Consider the following 20,829-nt stretch of genomic DNA (forward strand, 5'->3'; position numbering starts at 1 on the left):
CTCGCGCCAGCGCTTTCCCGACCCTGTTGCGAGTTCCGTGATCATGCCCGCGGGACCCTCGGACTCGATGTCCGCCGGTGTCCTGTGATCAGGTCAGGGAGCTGAAGAACGGGGAGATGTCAGTGTAAACACAACATCTCCCCGTTCTTCCTAGTGACATGTCACTGATCGTCTGTTCCCTCTCATCGGGAACAGCGATCAGTTATGTGTCACTCGTAGCCACGCCCCCTAACAGTTATAATCACCCCCTAGGACACACTTAACCCCTTCAGCGCCCCCTACAGGTTAACCCCTTCACTGCCATTGTAATTTTTACAGTAATCAGTGCATTTTTATAGCACTGATCGCTGTGAAAATTACATTGGTCCCAAAATGGTGTCAAAAGTGTCCGCCATAATGTCGCACTCACAATAAAAATCGCTGATAGCCGCCATTACTAGTAAAAATAAAAATTATTAATAAAAATGCCATAAAACTATCCCCTATTTTGTAGACGCTATAACTTTTGCACAAACCAATCAATATACGCTTATTGCGTTTTTTGTTTTTTTACCAAAAATATGTAGAAGACGTATCGGCCTAAACTGAGGGAAAACAAGTTTTTTTATATATTTTTTGGGGATATTTATTATAGCAAAAAGTAAAAAATATTGCATATTTTTTCAAAATTGTCGCTCTATTTTTGTTTATAGCGCAAAAAATAAAAACCACAGAGGTGATCAAATAGCACCAAAAGAACGTTAATTTTGTTTGGGAGCCACGTCGCGCGACCACGCAATTGTCAGTTAAAGCGGCGTAGTGCCGAATCGCAAAAAGTGGCCCGGTCATTGGCCAGCCAAATGGTCCGGGGCTTCAGTGGTTAAAAGATAAAACACTGGGAAATGTTTTATGATGAGGGTCTTTACAGGTCACTTTGTGTTTTTTTTTTCGTTTTGTTTAACGTACCGTTTACCTGTATTTTTGGAATTGGATGTCTCATTTTATGTCCTTCTCCTTCCAGAATGTGGGGCTCGTGCTCCGAAAGCTCATAGGCAGCGTGGATGAGATTCTTCCATCTCTGCCGCAGTCGTCACGCACAGAGGTACAATATACTTCTAAAGAGATCATGAAAATTGAACTGTTAGATGAATGTTATTATTTATTTTTTTCACCACAGGCTCATTTATTATGAGGATTAGAGTGTATCTAAAGATGTTTTATTTTGACAAATGTTCCAGTGATAACTGTCCAACAGGTTTCGCCCAGTTTACAGGACGGGAAGTGAAGGGAAATGACTCAAATAGGGCACTAATAAAAAAAAAAAACTGACAGGCTATTTTCTTAGATACCCTAAAAATCTAAAATTTAAGATAAACATTTTATTACCTCTACGGAACCCAGCGTGCGCGGGAGGGGTGGAAAAAAAACACTAAGGGGAGGGAGGGGCCTAAGGAGGTAGGATAGAGAAGGAGGTAAAAAACACCCCCTAAAAATCTTAGGGGAAGCAACAAACAGAACAAGAACAGTAAATGAACCCGGAGTAGTAGCAATTTAACGGAGTTGGGTTGGGGTGGGGTGGCATAGTGCAAGCACCATGTCCACCCCAGAGGCGTATCTAGTCAAAATGGCGCCTATGGCAAGCACTGAAACTACGCCCTTGTCAAAATATTCAAAACCCATCTTTCAGATAACCGTTACCATAACAAAAAAAACAGCTAACAATGGCCCCCGGGCACACACTGATACAAAAATCACTGATGATGCCAACACACTGGCACACCTCACACTCATCAAAACACATTGGTGCACACAGTAACTCATACAAAATCAATGACACACTAACACACAATCAAGGGACAGGGAGGGACAACAGGGAAAGACACTGGGGACACCAGGGACAGGGAGGGACACCAGGGACAGGAAGGGACACTGGGGACAGACAGAGAGGAACCCAGTGTGATGAGGACAGAGAGGGACGCCGGGGACAGAGAGGGATGCAGTGTGACAAGGACAGAGAGGGACCCAATGTGACAAGGACAGAGAGGGACGCAGTGTGACAAGGACAGAGAGGGACGCAGTGTGACAAGGACAGAGAGGGACGCTGGGGACAGACAGAGGGACCGCGAGAGCCGAGAGGTGGCCGCAGGACGGGTGTTTTTTTTTTTTTGTGCGGGGGCGACTTTTTTGTCCCCCCCCCCCCCCCCGGATGGCGCCCATGGCACTTGCCATGACTGCCATACCCTAGATATGCCACTGGTCCACCCCCCCCCCCCCCCCCCCAGGGCCCTCTTGAGTTTCTGAATGACCAAAAAAATTGATAAAAAAATGTATTTGTCCGACGGGTGAGGAGCTGGATTACCATGAGGCCATCTCACACGCTGCTCACGAGTACTCCCTTCCTAATATTATTTTCAAGCAATGATGCAAATGAACATAGAAAAAAAAATTATAATAATAAAAAAAAAAACAATATTGTATTTTTAAAATGTATTAATATAACTTTAGCTTTGAATAGGTTTCCAGAAATTAAGCATCATCAAAAATATTGTTTTATAATATGTTTTTTTTTTTTTCTTACCAATAACCTGTAATTTTTTTTATGTTTCCTAAACATCTTAATTTTCTTTTTTTACAGATCGAAGGAACGCAGAAGTTGCTTAGTAAGGACTTAGCGGATCTGATCAGCAAGATGCGCCTGACTCAGCAGAACGCGGTGACGTCGCTAAGCGAAGAATGTAAGAAGCAGATGCTGACGGCTTCCCATGCGTTGGCAGTGGATGCCAAAAACTTACTGGACTCAGTGGATCAGGCTCGAGTAAGAGCCAACCTCGCCAAGGTGGAAGCGGAGTGACTCCGCGTACGACTGCAGGAAGGAACAGATGTTTGACAGAGTGGTCGCTCTACTTTATCGGCCATATAGGCAGCGAGCGCTGCTAATATGAACCTAAACCTCAACCATCGATGGGACCAACAATTCAGCTTGAGTTGTCAAGTCAAACTTGAGGGCGTGTAAAAAAAAAAAGTTACTATGAAGCGTATGGGTGGCAGTTTTAGGGTTTGTAGAGAGGTATTTATTTTGTACAAAAAAAAACAGACTCTGACGGTACATTCTTTTTTTTTTTTGTATCTCTACGCAACTTTGTCAACGTTCTCAGTAAGATTGGACTTTGTTTATTGGGCTTCAATTAATGTTTTTACTCTTTATTTTTTATTTTTTGTGTGTTTTAATAGCTACAAAATGTATATTTTGACAGCAAGACTTTTTCTTTTCAGAAGTTTGTCCTGTTATATCTCTAAAGCCAAACAAACTCAATGGACCGGACAGGGTGTGGTCAAAGCATTTTATTTTAGGCTAAGCTGAAAATCATTTAAATTGACCAATCATCGCTACAAAAAAACAAAAAACAAAACAAAACAAAAAAAACAAGAAAAATAATATATAAATATATATACACACGTATATACACACACACACACAACATTGCAACATTGGCCTAGATTCAGGTAGATTTGCGCCCTCTTACGGAGGCGCAGCGTACCGTTTTTATGCTACGCCTCCGTAAATTACGTGCGCTACGCTTCATTCACGAAGCAGTAGCTCCGTAATTTGCGCGGGCGCTCCGTAAAAATGGCCGGCGTAAGCGTGCGTAATTTAAATGATCCCGTAGGGGGGCGTGGATCATTTAAATTAGGCGCGTTCCCGCGCCGAACGTAGTGCGCATGCTCCGTCGGGAAACTTTCCCGACGTGCATTGCGGTAAATGACGTCGCAAGGACGTCATTTGCTTCAACGTGAACGTAAATGGCGTCCAGCGCCATTCACGGTTCACTTACGCAAACGACATAATTTTTAAAAATCGCGACGCGGGAACGACGGGTATACTTAGCATTGGCTGCCCCTGCTAATAGCATGGGCAGCCTTACGCAGAAACCGACAAACGCAAACGACGTAAAATGCGTACGCAGGGCACGCATACGGTTGTGAATCGGCGTGAGTATGCAATTTGCATACTCTACGCTGACCACTACGGGAACGCCACCTAGCGGCCATCGTAAGAATGCAGCCTACGATACGACGGCATAAGAGCCTTATGCCAGTCATATCTTAGGCTGCAGTCGGCGTATCGAGCTTTCTGAATACAGAAAAGTCGATACGCCGGCGCAACTAAGCAATTGCGCTGCGTAACTATGGATACGCAGACGCAATTGCTTACTGAATCCACCCCATTGTTGCAAGAAAATAGTAAACAAATAGTAAAGAAATCAGTTATTCTCCTGTTTTTCTATTGGATAACTTCCATAAAGGGAAAAAATATTTAAAAAAAAAATATTTTAGGAGGTTCCTATATCATTAGATATAATGTTTTCATGATGGTGATTTTTTAAATGTCACTTTTACAGTTCCCTTCATATCTTTTTCCTTTTTCTATTATATACACAGATGTGTAAATATGCCCTCTAGTGGTCACATAGGTCTCATGCCCTGTACACACGATCGGATATCTGATGGAATCTAATCCGATGGATTTTTTCGTCGGATATCCGATGAAGCTGACTTTCATCAGTCTTGCCTACGCACCATCGGTCAAAAATCCGACCGTGTCCAACGCGGTGACGTAAAACACTACGACGTGCTGAGAAAAATGAAGTTCAATGCTTCCGAACATGCGTCGACTTGATTCTGAGCATGCGTGGAATTTTGACTGATGGATTTCCCTACAGACGATCGTTTTTTTTCTATCGGTTTTTTAACCATAAGAAAAATTTAAAACAGGTTCTTTTTTTTTTTCACCGATGGGGCCCACACACGATCGGTTCGTCCGATGAAAACGGTCCATTGGTCCGTTTTCATCAAACGAACCGATCGTGTGTACAGGGCTTTAGGCAACGTTGCTGGAATTCTTTGTGAAAGCCCCATTAAAGTCACAGGAATAGATATGCACTCAGACATCCGTTGTTCCAGCAACCTCCATTTTCACAGTCCAACCTGCATTTTTCCTGTTATGTTAGTTGTGCAAGATGCTTGAATATGGCTGTGCAGTCCAATAGGAGCCTGAGCTGCCCGCAGCTCTTGGTAATCCAACAGACTTGGACAGACACACCCTTCTCTAGTCAGACACAACCCCCATCTTTCTTCCTCCACACTACAAGTTTTTTAAGGAGGCTTGTGCTGAGGGGTGTGGCCATTACTCACCTACGCCAGTACAGAGCACTGAAATGGGAGGGAACTGAGCAGCCTTTCCACTAGGATCAACTGGATGGACCTGTGTACTTTTTCAACCTTATTAACTATGTAATAGTTGTATTTTAACGAAATTACACATGGAAATCACTTAAAATTCATAATATACAGCAATAAAAGGCTATAAGAGGTGTGTGTGTGGAGGGGGGGGGGGGGGGGAGATTCCAATTGCCACCAAAAGAACTCTAAACTCAGCCAAAAGTGCAATATTAATTTTCAAGATTTTACAAAAATATGTGCAAAAATAATATGGTGAACATTTTTTGTATCTAGAAAGATAATCCAAGATGTGAATATAGATTACATTGACTTGTTGTTGCACAAGACTCTCTGAAGCATCTATAGAGAAAAGTAGGGAATTGTATTAATCCGACATCCCTGTCATGTCTGGTAATGGTCGTCTTCCATTGGTGCGGTGGATCATTTCATTGTTATATGCACAGCACCATCTAGTGGTTAAAGGGGGCAAGCCTCTCCCATACACATTGGAGCGGGGTCCATTGGAATCCAAGTTCCATGATGTATGATGGAAAAGGAACCTCACATACATTTTTTTTTTTGTCTCTGACATGTCATTAGGAAGAACAGGGAGTGTTGTGTTTACACGGACATCTCCCTGTTCTTCAGCTCCGTGACATGATCGCGGGACACCGGCAGACACCGAGTCCGCGGATCCCACGGGCACGGTCATGGAGCATCGCGACAGGATGACCACACAGCGGCAAATTAAAGGGGACGTACCTGTACGCCCATTTGCCCAGCCGTGCCATTCTGTTGACTTATAAGTTAGTGCGGCAGGCCTTAAGCGGCTAGAGTCTCAGCTCAAGAACCGTTCAGATTGACTCAGCTAAGCTTATCGAGGGTGTGATGTTTTGCGGTCGAACTTGATCCATTGGGCTGCTTAGGTAGTGCCCGTAGAAGTGCCCATAGACATGGCTTTCAGGGCTGGTTGGTGAAGCTCGCCCAATTTTGTGTTCCATGGCACTGGGACTGCCTACATTCCCCAAAAAACAAAGTGTTCATGCTCCCAGATAGTGGATTGTTTCTGTGAAATTGAAGTTAGTTTTGATAAGGGTGAAATTCGGATATAAAGAGTGCTTTCTAGAGTCTCCTCCCAAGGATCGTTTAGATTGACTCAGCTAGGCTTATTGAGAGTGTGATGTTTTGTGGTCAGACTCGATCCATTGGGCCGTATAGGGAGTGCCCATAGAAGTAGAAGTAGAAGTGGCCATAGATATGGGTTTCGGGGGTTGGTTGGAGAAGCTTGCCGTCAGACTTGATCCATTGGGCCGCTTAGGGAGTGCCTGTAGAAGTAGAAGTGCCTATAGACACGGCTTTCGGGGGTGGTTGGTGAAGCTCGCCCAATTTTGTGTTCCATGGCACTGGGACTGCCTACATTCTCAAAAAAACAAGGTGTTCATGCTCCCAGATAGTGGTTGTTTCCATGAAATGTAAGTTAGTTTTTGTTAAGGGGACAATTCGGATATAAAGATTGCTTTCTAGAGTCTTCTCTCAAGGACCGTTCAGATTGACTCAGCTAGGCTTATCGAGAGTGTGATGTTTTGTGGGCAGACTTGATCCATTGGGCCACATAGGGAGTGCCCATTGAAGTAGCAGTAGAAGTGCCCATAGACACGGCTTTTAGGACTGGTTGGAGAAGCTTGCCCAATTTTGTGTTCCATGGCACTGGGAAGAAGAGTATGAAGGCACAACTTATTACAACGTCAACGTTTAAGTGCCTGAAATTAGACTCTTGCGATCCCTAACATAGCAGATCTCAGACTGGAAGAAGAGCTAGGCTTATTGAGAGTGTGATGTTTTGTGGTCAGACTTGATCCGTTGGGCCGCATAGGGAGTGGCCATAGATATGGGTTTCGGGGGTTGGTTGGAGAAGCTTGCCGTCAGACTTGATCCATTGGGCCGCTTAGGGAGTGCCTGTAGAAGTAGAAGTGCCTATAGACACGGCTTTCGGGGGTGGTTGGTGAAGCTCGCCCAATTTTGTGTTTTCCATGGCACTGGGACTGCCTACATTCCCCAAAAAACAAAGTGTTCATGCTCCCAGATAGTGGTTGTTTCCGTGAAATTTAAGTTCGTTTTTGTTAAGGGGACAATTCGGATACAAAGGGTGCTTTCTAGAGTCTTCTCTCAAGGACCGTTCAGATTGACTCAGCTAGGCTTATCGAGAGTGTGATGTTTTGTGGTCAGACTTGATCCGTTGGGCCGCATAGGGAGTGCCCATTGAAGTAGCAATAGAAGTGCCCATAGACACGGCTTTTAGGACTGGTTGGAGAAGCTTGCCCAATTTTGTGTTCCATGGCACTGGGAAGAAGAGTATGAAGGCACAACTTATTACAACGTCAACGTTTAAGTGCCTGAAATTAGACTCTTGCCATCCCTAACATAGCAGATCTCAGACTGGAAGAAGAGGGAGGGCCAGGGCTAAAGCCTTGTACACACATCCAGTTTTCCCAACGGAGAGAGGTACTGCAGACCTTTGGCCTAGTACCAGCACCTGATTACAGCCAGCAAGTTGGGAGGAGAGCTTTTGGCCGGGAATCCCGATTGTGTGTATGCTCCTCGCAGTTTTTCCGACGGGAAAACTGCCCAAAAATTGGCGGACAAAAAAAGAGACCCAACTCTCTTTTTTCCCGCCGGGAAAACCGGCGGACTTTTGCCCAGCGTTTTTTGGCAGTTTTCCTATGGGATAAACTGCGATGGAGCATACACATGGCCCGGAATTCCCGACCAAAGCTCCCTTTCAGTTTTCCTGTCGGGAAAACCTCTCGTGTGTACGGGGGAAAGACTGACCGAGCCGGGTCAATCAGTCAATCGGTTGTGTTGAATGTAAATGTGTTGAGAATAGGCTGATAGGTGGGGAGAACAGATTGAGGTAACCTTATCTGTCTTCTGCTGCTCTTTCACCAGCCAGACTGGTCAATTAAAGAGGACACCACACTTTTTGTTAGCTGAAAGTGGTGTCAACCACCTGGCTGTGTTGTGTGGAGGAGCTATGTAACTCTCAGGGCTTGATGGACAGAAATAGAAATATTGTTGTCAAGTAAAACAACTCCCGTACATGTATTAATCTGCCAGGCGTTTTGCTTTATTGAGTAAATATGGTTGACTCAATGTGGTGATAGGTTGACGTAGGGATGATCCCATACACATAGATGAGAAAATATGATGCCGGATCTCCTTTCATTGCCTGGTTGACTAAAAGTGTTTACATTGCAAATGTTGTACTATATTTTGTTAGTGATATTGTATTATACTTTATGTTATATTGGATTGCGCTGTATCTTATCTCGTGCCTCATTTCTTCCTTGTATCAACTGACTTGGAGGCCATTTCCAAGAGATTTATGAGTAGACTGTATATTTGGGGGTAGGGTTTAAACTGATGTAAATAATTTTTACTTTTCATCTAAGACCTACTAGTAAAATTCTTTATATGTATGTAAGAGTTTGAGGAATTTATTAGAATTAAATAGATAACTTCGACATATGGGCTCACCCAAACCCCCCCCCCCCCCCATCTCCTGCGCCTTCCTATTGACTGGTACAAAAGCCCATCGTAGCGATGGGCCAAAAGAAACGGTACTAATGTCAGGTGGTTTATTCCATTTACCTTAAAGAATCTGGTCACCCAAATGTTTTATTTAAGTTACAGATGGAGGTAGTCGGATACCCCAAAAGTGAGATCTTCCTGCCATATTTCTTGACTCTCTTCCTGTCTAACTTGGAGTTTGTGTTTCCCAGCTCCTGTTACATTCCTGTGAAGACGTTAAAGCTTACCCAAGGCTATATGTAGGCCCATATCACCTCCCCCTTCCTGACCGCATATAACAGAGCTCAGATCAGGCCATACGGGTAGTTTCGCATGTTCCCAAAGACCCCAATGTACTTGGAGATCTGGGGTAGCACTGGAGAAGTAAGTTCACAATGCTTACTCAATGGCTTACTATTATCATACTTTTAGATAAGGACAGATTTAGCGTACAATGAACTTGCTGTTTCGATCTAGCCATATTTAGTGACCTCAGTAGTCAAAGGCTCTAACTATAGCTTAGTGAATTTTGTCCATCCAAATGATCAAAGATCACTTTATGGGAAAAAAATATGTGCCCAATTGATTGAGTTCAGGTGTTTCCAGTGAAGGGTACTGTTATTTTTCAACATATAAAGACATTGGGCTAGATTCAGATAGCCCGCCGTAAGTTTGTGCGGGTGTAGCGTACGCCGCCGTAACTTAGTGAGGCTGGGGCTGGATTCACAAAGAACCTGCGCCCTAAGTTACGGCGGCATAGCGTAAATCTGCCGGCGTAAGCGCGCCAAATTCAAATTCTGAAGAGGTGGACGTGTTTTATGTAAATAAAACATGACCCCACGTAAATGACGTCTCTAACGAACGGCGCGTGCACCGTCCGTGAACGTATCCCTGTGCGCATGCTCCTAATCACGTCGCAAATAGTCAATGCTTTCGACGTGAACGTAATTTACGCAAAGCCCTATTCGAGAACGACTTACGCAAACAACGTAAATGACGCAAAATTCGACGCTGTCCCGACGTCCATACTTAACATTGGTTACGCCTCATATAGCAGGAGTAACCTTACGCCGGAAAAAGCCTAACGTAAACGACGTAAAAAAATGCGCCGGGCGGATGTACGTTTCTGAATCGTCGTATCTAGCTCATTTGCATATTCTACGCCGAAATCAACCGACGCGCCACCTAGCGGCCAGCGTAAATATGCACCCTAAGATACGACGGCGTAGGAGACTTACGCCGCTCGTATCTTAGCCTAATTTAAGCGTATCTGATTTCCAGAATACGCTTAAATTTAAGACGGTGTAGATTCAGAGTTACGACGGCATATCTACTGATACGCTGGCGTAACTCTCTCTGAATCTAGCCTATTGTAGACAGTTGTGCTCTTCCAACCTTATGGTGCCATTTTTGGGACTGTGCCCCTGTGTATAAAGTCAACTCTATAAAGACATGGTTTGACCGGTATGGTGTGGAGGAACTCAAGTGTCCCGAACAGAGCCCAGACCTCAACCCTACTGGAAAACCTTTACACCTCAACCCTACTGAACACCATTGAGATGAATTTGGAAAGCCAATTGTGAGTCAGATCTTTCCATTCAACACCAGTTCTTGACCAAATGGGCACAGATTCTCAGAGATACACTTCAAAATCTTGGGAAAAGACTTTCCAGAAGAGTGGAGGCTGTTTTGGCTCCATTGGGAGTGTCTCCATATTAATGTTTTGGAATGAGAAGTCAAACAAGCTCATATCTTTGTGAAGGTCAGGGATTCATAATGACTACCACATGCAACTATTGCAAAGGGTTCAAGGCAGGGGTCAAGTCCTGGGGAAAAAAGTGTGGGAACTCCCACCTAAGATCCACTCCCCCACCAAAAAAAAAATGATACGCTCGTATGCATAATTACTAAACCGCATGTTTTTTTTCGATCTACTGAACCTTAGTAGTTACTAGTTACTAGTAGTTACTGACCGCTTCCTGTATATGGATTCATTAGGTAGTGTGCGGGTATTCCGTCACTTCCTTAAAGCGGTGGTTCCCCCTTAAAAACAACTTTTTTTTATTCCACTGCCCCCCCACATTACAATCGAATTAAGGCTCTTATTTTTTTTTTGCTGCTGTACATACCTTGATACAGCATCTTCACCCGTGCATCCGGGTTGCGAGTCCCGCGGGAGTGGGCGTTCCTCACATGCTGTTGATTGACGTTTTGCCCAAAAACGAGCTCTCCCCCCGTCGCGTAAGCCGCGTCACGATTGGCGAAAGGAGCCGAACGGCGATGCGCATGCGCAGTATAGCGCCGACTCGCCGTTCGGCTCCTTTCGCCAACCGTGACGCGGCTTACGCGACAGGGGTGAGCTCGTTTTTGGGCAAAACGTCAATCAACAGCATGTGAGGAACGCCCACTCCCGCGGGACTCGCAACCCGGATGCACGGGTGAAGATGCTGTATCAAGGTATGTACAGCAGCAAAAAAAAAATAAGAGCCTTAATTCGATTGTAATGTGGGGGGGCAGTGGAATAAAAAAAAGTTGTTTTTAAGGGGGAACCACCGCTTTAATGCCACAATGTCTCCTGGGAGCGTTTGTCATTGTTCCCAGGAGACATTGCGGAGGTCTGCCGCGAGTTATCGCGGGATTTAGAAAGAAAAGTTATTTCTTGAATGAATCCATATACAGGAAGCGGCCAGTAACATAAAGGATTACTAAGGTTCGCCTGCCCCTGACAGTTACTCGAGCTGGGCATCGCCGCTTAGTGAAGGATTGGCTCGGGCGGCTCGGTTGCTCTAGTCCTGCAAAGGGAACTGCGTTCCTGCTGTGAAAAAAGAGCAGGAACTCCGTTCCCATGCGTTCCCGCAGGACTTGAGCCCTGGTTCAAGGACCATCTTTCTCCGGAAGATATCTGGTCATCTATAGCCAGATTTTGCCTGTGGGAAGGGCGGTGCATCGGACCCTGAAACTGATCTGCATTTTTTCAGGATCGGGTTCATAAGATATGGGATTTAGGGATTTAGGTTACAGGTCAGCCAAGACTTTTCATGCGTGGGAGAAAATTTACACCGTTAACCAGGAAGGATCTGTCGCCTGAGCCTAAAAGTGGATATGTTCATGTTTGATTGAAGCGTCCATTTAAGAAGCTTTGACAGATAAAGCCCAATGTGATCAATGTTGAGTTCTACAGAATACAGGACCTTTTACATGCATTTCTTTAAATGCCATTGGTTATTCTTTGAAATAAATACGCTTGTATTGTATATTAATTATACCTTTACATCTGTTAGTTTCTACTGCATATGTTGTTGCTATTACCGTCTGTGAATACCTTTTGATTCTATGGTCTGTACTTAACATTCTTTAAAGATTTTGTAAATATATTTGTAATCTTGAAAATGTGACTGGTTCCTTTTTTTTTTTTATTAATTTGGGAGATTATCATTACAGGTGTTTATTTAGCGGTAACAATTCATGCTGTGTTTTACATCCTGTGCGCAGCCTATTGCATTAGGGTGTGCACCCCAAAACTCAAACATACACACTATATCACGCACGATGTTCACTGAAAGAAAAGGGGCCAGTAAATTATGGGCCAGATTCAGGTACGGTGTAACGTATCCCATTTACGTTACACCGCCGCAAGTTTTCAGCGTAAGTGCTTGATTCACAAAGCACTTGCGTGTAAACTTGCGGCGGTGTAGCGTAAAGCCATCCGGCGCAAGCCCGCCTAATTCAAATGGGGCGTGTGCCATTTAAATTGGGCACGTTCCCGCGCCAAACTTACTGTGCATGCTCCGTTTTGAAATTTCCCGCCGTGCTTTGCGCGGAATGACATCGCCCCGATGTAATGTTTTGAACGGCGACGTGCGTTACGTCCTTTCGTATTCCCGGACGACTTACGCAAAAAAAAAATTGAAATTCGACGCGGGAATGATGGCCATACTTGGGTTGTCTATTTTTACACCACCTAAATAGCAGCCGTAACTTTGCGACGGGAAAAGCCGACTAGCGACGACGTAAGAGAATGCGACGAACGCGCGTACCTTCGTGGATCGCCGTAAACAGCTAATTAGCATACCCAACGCTGAAAACTACGTGATCTCCACCCAGCGGGCGCCGAAGTATTGCATCCTAAGATCCGAAGGCGTACGAAGCCGTACGCCTGTCGGATCTTAGCCAAATGCCGTCGTATCTTTGTTTGTGAATTACAAATAAAGATACGACGCGGCAAATTTGAAAGTACGCCGGAGTATCAGCAGATACTCCGACGTACTTATCCTGTGAATCTGGCCCTATATGTTTACTGTCCCCTTCCCTCACTCATTTTAAAAAATCCCTGCAGCAACAGTCGGCAGGAGAGGAGAGGAGGGAAGGCGGAAGCACTGCAGGGGGAAGGGGAGGGAGCCAGGGCAGGTGTGGGAAATTGTGCTGCACAGGGTGATTAGGGTGTGCCTGGACACACCTGGCACACCCTGTGCGCATGCCTATGCATCATGTAAATTTACATCAGTCCCTGCTTCAAGGAGCTTACAATCAAAGATCCCTATCTCACATACTGTACATACTGTACATGTAGTAGGGACAATTTTGACAGGAGCCAATTAACCTACCAGCATTGCATTGGAGTGTGGGAGGAAACCCATGCAAGCTCAGGAATAACATGCAAATGTCATGCATATAACATCCTGACCAGGATAGGTAATTATTACAACAGGTCTTTTTCTGATTTAGCATGACTGTGCCCTTGTGTACAAAGCCAGCTCCATAAAGACATGACATGTCGAGTTTGGTATGGAAAAACTTGTGTCCTGCACAAAGCCCTGACAGCAACCCTACTGAACAGCTTAGGACCTCAGCCCTACTGAATAGCTTAGAACCTCATCCCTACTGAATAACTTCAAGCTTCATCCCTACTGAACACCTTTGGACCTCAACCCTACTGAACATCTTTGGACCTCATCCCTACTGAACACCTTTGGACCTCAACCCTACTGAACATCTTTGGACCTCATCCCTACTGAACACCTTTGGACCTCAACCCTACTGAACATCTTCGGACCTCCTCCCTACTGAACACCTTCAGACCTCATTTCTACTGAACACCTTCGGACCTAATCCCTACTGAACACCTTTGGAGTTCAACCCTACTGAACACATTTGGACCTCATCCCTACTAGAGCTGCACGATTAATCGCGGCGAGAATCGCGATCTCGATTCTCTCCGTGCGCAATCTCCCCGCGGGATGACCCGTGATTCTTTTGTTTCACGCCCGGTTCCACGTAACCAGCGTGGAACCCAAATGGCGCCGATATCGGAACCGACGTCAGCAGCCTGCGCCGCTGGATGGATGCCTGGGCTTCTCTTGCAGATCTGTACAACTGTAGTGTGTATCCATGCGCCACCCAGTGGTTGCTGGCGGTACTGCTTCTGATGTATTAATCTTTCTTACAGTTCTGTACAACTGTGTGTATCCATGCGCCACCAAATGGTTGCTGGCGGTACTGCTTCTGATCTATAAAAAAGAGACCCGTGATATGTCTATAATGTTAAAGACCATATAACTCCTATGAAAAAAGCAGAATCAAAGTTTGATTCTGCTTTTTTCATAGGAGTTATATGGTTTTTAACATTATAGACATATCACTGGTCTGTTTTTTATGTATTCATATTTTCAGATAAATCACAGGTTTATTTATTTATTTATTTGGGGGGGGGGGGGGGGTTCTGGCATTCAGTTTTAGAGAATCGTGATCTTTAGTCTAAGCAAAAGAATCGTGATTCTCAATTTGACCAGAATCGTGCAGCTCTAATGCCTACTGAACACCTTTGGAGCTCAACCCTACTGAACACTATTGAACCTCATCACTACTGAACACATTTGGACCTCATCTCTACGGAACACCTTTGGACCTCAACCCTGCTGAACATCTTTGGACCTCATCCCTACTGACATAGGTGTGCGCAGCTCATTACGTTAGGGTGTGCACCCCAAACCTCAAACATACATGCATGTGTGTGTCTTCATGTATATGGCCCAGTATTAATCTCCCTGCTGGCACAGTGAAGAGAGGCTTGTAAGCACTTCTCTTATGGCAGAGCAGGTAAGAGGGAGATCTTTCCCATCTCCCTGCCTGCACATAGAGCGATAATGCTAATGTGCACTAGGTAATTAGGGTATGCCCAGGCACATCCAGCACACCCTGTGCGCACGCCTATGCTTACTGAACACCTTCAGACCTCATCCCTACTGAACACCTTCAGACCTCATTCCTACTGAACACCTTCAGACCTCATCCCTACTGAACACCTTTGGCCCTAATCCCTACTGAACACCTTTGGACCTAATCCCTACTGAGCACCTTTGGACCTCAACCCTACTGAACAGAGGCGATTCAGTTTGCATGTGTTGCGCTTTACAAGTCTCTTACTCACTCAACACCTTTGGACCTAATCCCTACTGAGCACCTTTGGACCTCAACCCTACTGAACATGTTTGGACCTCAAACCTACCGAACATCTTTGGACCTCATCCCTACTGAACAGCTTAGGACCTCAACTCTACCGAACAGCTTGAGCCCCCAACCCTACCAAACATCCTAGGACCTCAACACTACTACAAACCTTAGGACCTCAGCCCTACTGAACACCTTTGAGCACCACAAATGGATGCAGATTCCCACCGACTCACTCTAAAATCTTGTGGAAAGTCTTCCCAGATCCCAGAAAAGTGGAGGCTTTTTTGGGTCCATTAGGAAGGGAGACGACATATTAATGCCCATTGTTTCCAAATGGGAAGTCCAACAAGCTTATATCTTTGTGAAGTCCACAAGCAATACACATATTAGGACCAGTTTATACTGGAGTCAATTAACCTATCGGCATTGGAGTGTAGGAGGAAACCCACACAAACACAGGGAGACGATGCAAACTCCATGCAGATAGCATCCTGACCAGGATAGGTAATTATTGATGAACCATGGGCTATTGGTTCTTTTTGATGGGACTTGTCATTTCTGGTCAACTTGAGTGGGCAATTTTTTTTAACTGAATTGTAGGCAGGTAAACAACTATCACCATTTAATACGGAAGGAAGCTGTTACATTTATGTTTACACAGAACTCGTTTTAGCATCAAGGGGCATGCTGAGAGGTAAGTGCAAAGAGAGGACCTCATCTGTCTGTTACTGCTCCATCAATATCCAATCACAGGCTGGGGGTGGGAAGGTGACCTAGCTATATTGCTTGGCCTCATTGGAAAAAAGTAAGGTCAACATCAGGCTGAGTTGTGTGGCAAAGTTATGTAAATCTAAGGATTGGATGAACAGGAATACAAATCCTCTGGCAGGTAACATATCTTCCCTGTATGTATTATAACAGTGTATTCAGCTGTTTGCCTGGTGCTCCCCTTTTTATCCTGTCATACGTTGTTCTCTGCCAGTGAATTGTGTTAGGACGCAGTGGCTGTTCCCATGTTCCTCTGGCCCAATAATGGCGGCTCTGCACAGCATGCTTTTTGTTCTGCTGCTCAGGGGCCTGGAACCAAATCAGATGGAGAGATGTGGGAGCCAAATGTTCCTTTAATAAAAGAAGTCACCTCCCTATACCTGGTAACACAGCCAGGCTCTGCTGTTTAGTGTCACATAGAATGACAATTATGTGGACAAGGAGTCACTGAAGAACCCACACATGATTGCCAAACTAAAATGGATTTATAATCGAGCATTCAAATTCCCACTGCTAAAATTAATAAGAGAGGAAAGGGAGTTTATTCCTCTCATCTTACTCTCTTCTTCTTCCTTCCTTTTTCCTCTTCTAACTTCATTTTATCCTCTTTTTTTTTTTTTTATGTCTTTGTTTTTTTCGCCCCACTTTCTTTTCTTTCTCTTTTTTAACTTCCATCTCCCGCTCTTTCCTTCCTTTCCCTTTTTCTTCCCTCATTCCTTGCTTTCTTCTTTATTTCTCTTTTTCTCCCCTCATTCCATTGTACTTTCCCATCCTTTGTTCCTCTTGTTTTGGGCCTTCCCTCCCCTCCTCCTTATTTTCTCCTCTTATTCTTTCCTGACCCCTGCCTCTCCTTTCCTCCCTTCCTCTCTTCTTTCCTTCCTTTCTCCCCCCCCCCCCCATTTACTCTCCTTCCTTTCTCTCCTCCTCCCTACCTTCCTTTTCTACACCCTCCCTTCTTACCATTTTCCCTTCTTCCTTTCATCCCTCTCTCCCTTCCTTAATCAAACCCCCTTCTTTCACCCCCTTCCTTCTTCCCTCCCCCTTCTTTTCTTTCACTCTCCCATCTTCTCTCTCCTCCTCCTCCCTTCCTTCCTTCCTTCCTTCCTCTTTCCCTTACTTCATCTCTCCCTTTCTCCTTCCCTTTCTACCCCCTCCTTTTCTGTCTCTCTTTCTTCCTTCCTCCTTTCTTTCATTTTCCCTCTTTTTCATTCATCCTTTCTTTTTCTCTCCTTTCTATCCTCATTTCATTCCCCCCTCCCTCCTTCCTTCCTGTTTCCCATCCTCCCTTTCTTTTTTTCTCCCTCCATTCCTTCCATTTTTCCTCTTTTTTCCCCTCCCTCCCTCTTTTCCTTCCTGCCTTTCTTACCCCTTTCCTTTCTTCCTTTACTCCCCCTTCTTTCCTTTCTTCCTCTCTTCCTCCGTCCTTCCCTTTCCCATCTCCCTCCCTCCCTCCCTTCCTTTGTTCCTCTCTTCCTTCTTTTTTCCCTTCCCTTCCTTCCTTCCCCCCTATATTTTTTTCTCCCTCTCTTCCTTCTTTCATTCTCCCTCATTTCCTTTCTTCCCTCCCTCCCTACCTCTTTTTCTTCCTGCCTTTCTTACTCCCTTCCTGCCTCTCTCCCTTCATTTTTCCCTATCTTCCTTCACTCCCCCTTCCTATCTTCTTCCTTTTCCCTTCTTTCCTTTCTTCCTCCACCCTTCCCTTTCCCATCTCCCTCCCTTCCTTTGTTCATCTCTCCCTTCTTTCTTCGCTTTTTTCTTCCTTCCTTCCTCCCTCCCCCCTTTCTTTTTTTTTCTCCCTCCCTTCCTTCCTTTTTTAATTTTCCCTCATTGTTTTCTTCCTCTCTTTTCCCTCCATCCCTCCTTTTCCTTCCTGCCTTTCTTACTCCCTTCCTGCTTCTCTCCCTTCCTTTCTCTATACCTTGCTCCCCCCTTCCTAGCTTCTTTCCTTTTCCCTTCTTTCCTTTCTTCCTCTCTTCCTCCACCCTTCCCTTTCCCACCTCATTCTCTTTCTTTGTTCCTCTCTCTCTTCTTTCTTCACTTCCTTTCCCCTTCTTTCCTTCCTCCCTTTCTCCCCTCCTTCCTTCCTTCTTTCCCTTTCCCTCATTTCCTTTCTTCCTCTTTTCTTCCCTCCCTCATTTTTTTCTTTCCTGCCTTTCTTACTCCCTTCCTGCCTCTCCCCTTCCTTTCTTCCTATCTTCCTTTTCTCTTCTTTTTTCCTCTCTTCCTCCACCCATCCCTTTCCCCTCTCTCCCTTCTTTCTTCCCTTTCCTTCCTTCCTTCCTTCCTTCCTTCCTTCCTTCCTTCCTTCCTTCCTTCCTTCCTTCTTTCTATATTCTCTCCCTTCCGGCCTCTTCCCTCTCATCCCTCCCTCTCTTCCTGCTGCTTTTCTTCCCTTCCCTAGTGGCCAAAATGACGATTTTTTTAAAAATCCAAATGTGTCAGAATTCAACACGTGTCAAAACATGGCTATTTTAACAGTTATTATGGAACATATGTATGTGGGGTGGTTTTGATGTGTTAGAAAATATTGGGCCAACCTGGGCTATATAGATTTTTCAGCTTTAATGAGAATTTCCTTTATTTATGTTTAAATAAGAGTAACAGTTGTGTTTTGGTGCCCTAAACATTCCAGTCTGTCTTTTCTTTTTGTTGTAACAATTATCAGAGATAGGGCATCCTGACAATCATTGGATTGTATTTATTTTCTGACATCAGCCTAATTATGAGACCCTTAGCAAAAAAATAAATACAAAAGAACATGACCAGAGACTTGGGTGGACCAGGGAGGTAGGTAAGTTCTTTCTGACTAAAGGCTGGAAATAAATCAGAGATTCTGATGCTGGTAGAGCATTTTAGACCTACAAACTGATTACAATATGCACTGTACTGTACATCTTCCATATTCCATTCCGGGTTGTAGAGAGATGGAAAAATGACCACTAGGTGGCAGTGTTTACTCTTATTAAAAAAAAATATATATATATGTACAGGGCTGTCTTTTCCATTGGGCACGCTGGGCAGTTGCCCGGGGGCCCCACTTGCCTGGGGGGCCCCCCATCGGCTGCCCAGTGACCCCAGTAAAAAATGGTGGAGAGCGGCGGGTCAGAACTGTAGAACTGTATCGTGTCTACAGTCTCTGAGGGAGAGTCTGGAGAGGAGTCAAGAGTGGGAGCGTCGCCAGGATGGGGGTCATGGGAGAAGTCAGACACGAGGAGACAGTAGGATAAAACCAGAGCAGCCAAGCTGGAGCCATCTGACTGAGCCTTGCATGGTGCACCTTAGAGGAGGTCAGTGATAGCACCGCCAGGCCAGTCTAAGGGGCAGGTGGTTGCTGATGTAAGGGGGGAGTGAATACAAAAATAATAGTGACTCCCCCCTTTACCTTAGTGTATTTACTCTAGAGAAGGTGGTCTCTGGTCACCAGAGTGCCCCACACATCAGAGTTCCTGGTGTTCCCCTTTACATCAGAGTCTGCAGGATTCCCCCTTACAGTGCAAGGGGGAAATCAGTCTTAGGACCCTGATGTAAGTGGGAACTCTGATGTAAAGAGAAAGCAGTGGACTCTGATATAAGGTGGTCTCTGGTCACCAGAGCCCCCCTCCACATCAGAGTTCCCCATTACATCATGATCTGCAGCGTTCCCCTTTTTCATAAGAGTTCCCTTTCACTGTAAGGGGGAATCCTGCAGACTCTGATGTAAGAGGAAACTCTGAGCAGGCTGGGTTATAGTAACCTAACCTTCAATGTCAATGAAGACATTTGTAAAACTGTAATTTTAGGAACTTTTTTTGCAGTGCCGGTAAAAAAATGTGGTTCTGCCAGTAAATTTCATAATTTTTGTCAGTAAATTCTTGTGCGTGATTGTGTAGACAGGGCCCCAGTGCACTGTATTGCCCGGGGGCCTATAATGCTCTTAAGATGGCACTGTATATGTATATATATATATATATATATATATATATATATATATATATATATATATATATATATATATATATATATATATATATATATTGTGCATTGTCCTCTATAAAGCATAGAACAGAAAAACCTTGGGCAAGCAAAAGCAACTGTCTATTATCTAATGCAATGGATTCCAAAAATTCTTCATCAAAACTGGAGGTAAAAAGCAAACAACATTTAAGATGTGCTGAAGAAACTTCCTTTTGTTAAATTGTGGTTAGCACAGGAATGTGTTTTTATTAACCCCTTCAATACAGGGCTTTTATACCCACCTCAATACCGGGCCTATTCTGGCACTTCTCCCCTACATGTACAAATCATCATTCTTTTGCTAGAAAATTACTCAGAACCCCCAAACATTATATATAGTTTTTTTTAGCAGACACCCTAGGGAATAAAATGATGGTCATTGCAACTTTTTATCTCGCATGGTATTTGCTCAATCATTTTTCAAACGCCTTTTTTTGGGGGGAAAAAATGGATTCTAGAATAAAAAAAATAACAAAACAGTAAAGTTAGCCCAATTTTTTTTGTAAAATATGAAAGATGATGTTACGCCGAGTAAATAGATACCTAACACGTCACGCTTTAAAATTGCGCACACTCGTGGAATGGCGCCAAACTTTGGTACTTAAATATCTCCATAGGCAACGCTTTGATTTTGTTTACAGGTTAGCTGCTTAGAGTTACAGAAAAGGTCTAGTGCTAGAATTATTGTTGGCACTCTGCCGCACGCAGCGATACCTCACATATGTGGTTTGAACGGCGTTTACATATGTGGGTGGGACTTATGTGCGTGTTCGCTTCTGAGTGCGAGCGACCGTGGACAGGGGCGTTTTACATTTTTTTTATTATTATTTTTTTATTTACTTTTTTTTTTTT

The 20,829-nt window shown here is 44.4% G+C and overlaps 1 protein-coding gene across 4 annotated transcripts in view; it reads left to right on the top strand.

Moving 5' to 3' along the window:
* The window catches only part of PTK2B (protein tyrosine kinase 2 beta), a 221,364-nt gene extending 218,004 nt beyond the window's left edge, over positions 1-3,360 (top strand). For all 4 annotated transcript variants that reach the window (XM_040348142.1, XM_040348139.1, XM_040348141.1 and 1 more), the window contains 2 exons: positions 1,001-1,081; positions 2,615-3,360. In XM_040348142.1, the coding sequence (XP_040204076.1) occupies positions 1,001-1,081; positions 2,615-2,830 (297 nt within the window). In that variant the 3' untranslated portion in view covers positions 2,831-3,360. The remainder of the gene's footprint in view (positions 1-1,000; positions 1,082-2,614) is intronic.
* The last annotated feature ends 17,469 nt before the right edge of the window (positions 3,361-20,829 follow it).

The sequence above is a fragment of the Rana temporaria genome, chromosome 4, assembly GCF_905171775.1.
Source record: "Rana temporaria chromosome 4, aRanTem1.1, whole genome shotgun sequence".
NCBI classification, from domain to species: Eukaryota; Metazoa; Chordata; class Amphibia; order Anura; family Ranidae; genus Rana; species Rana temporaria.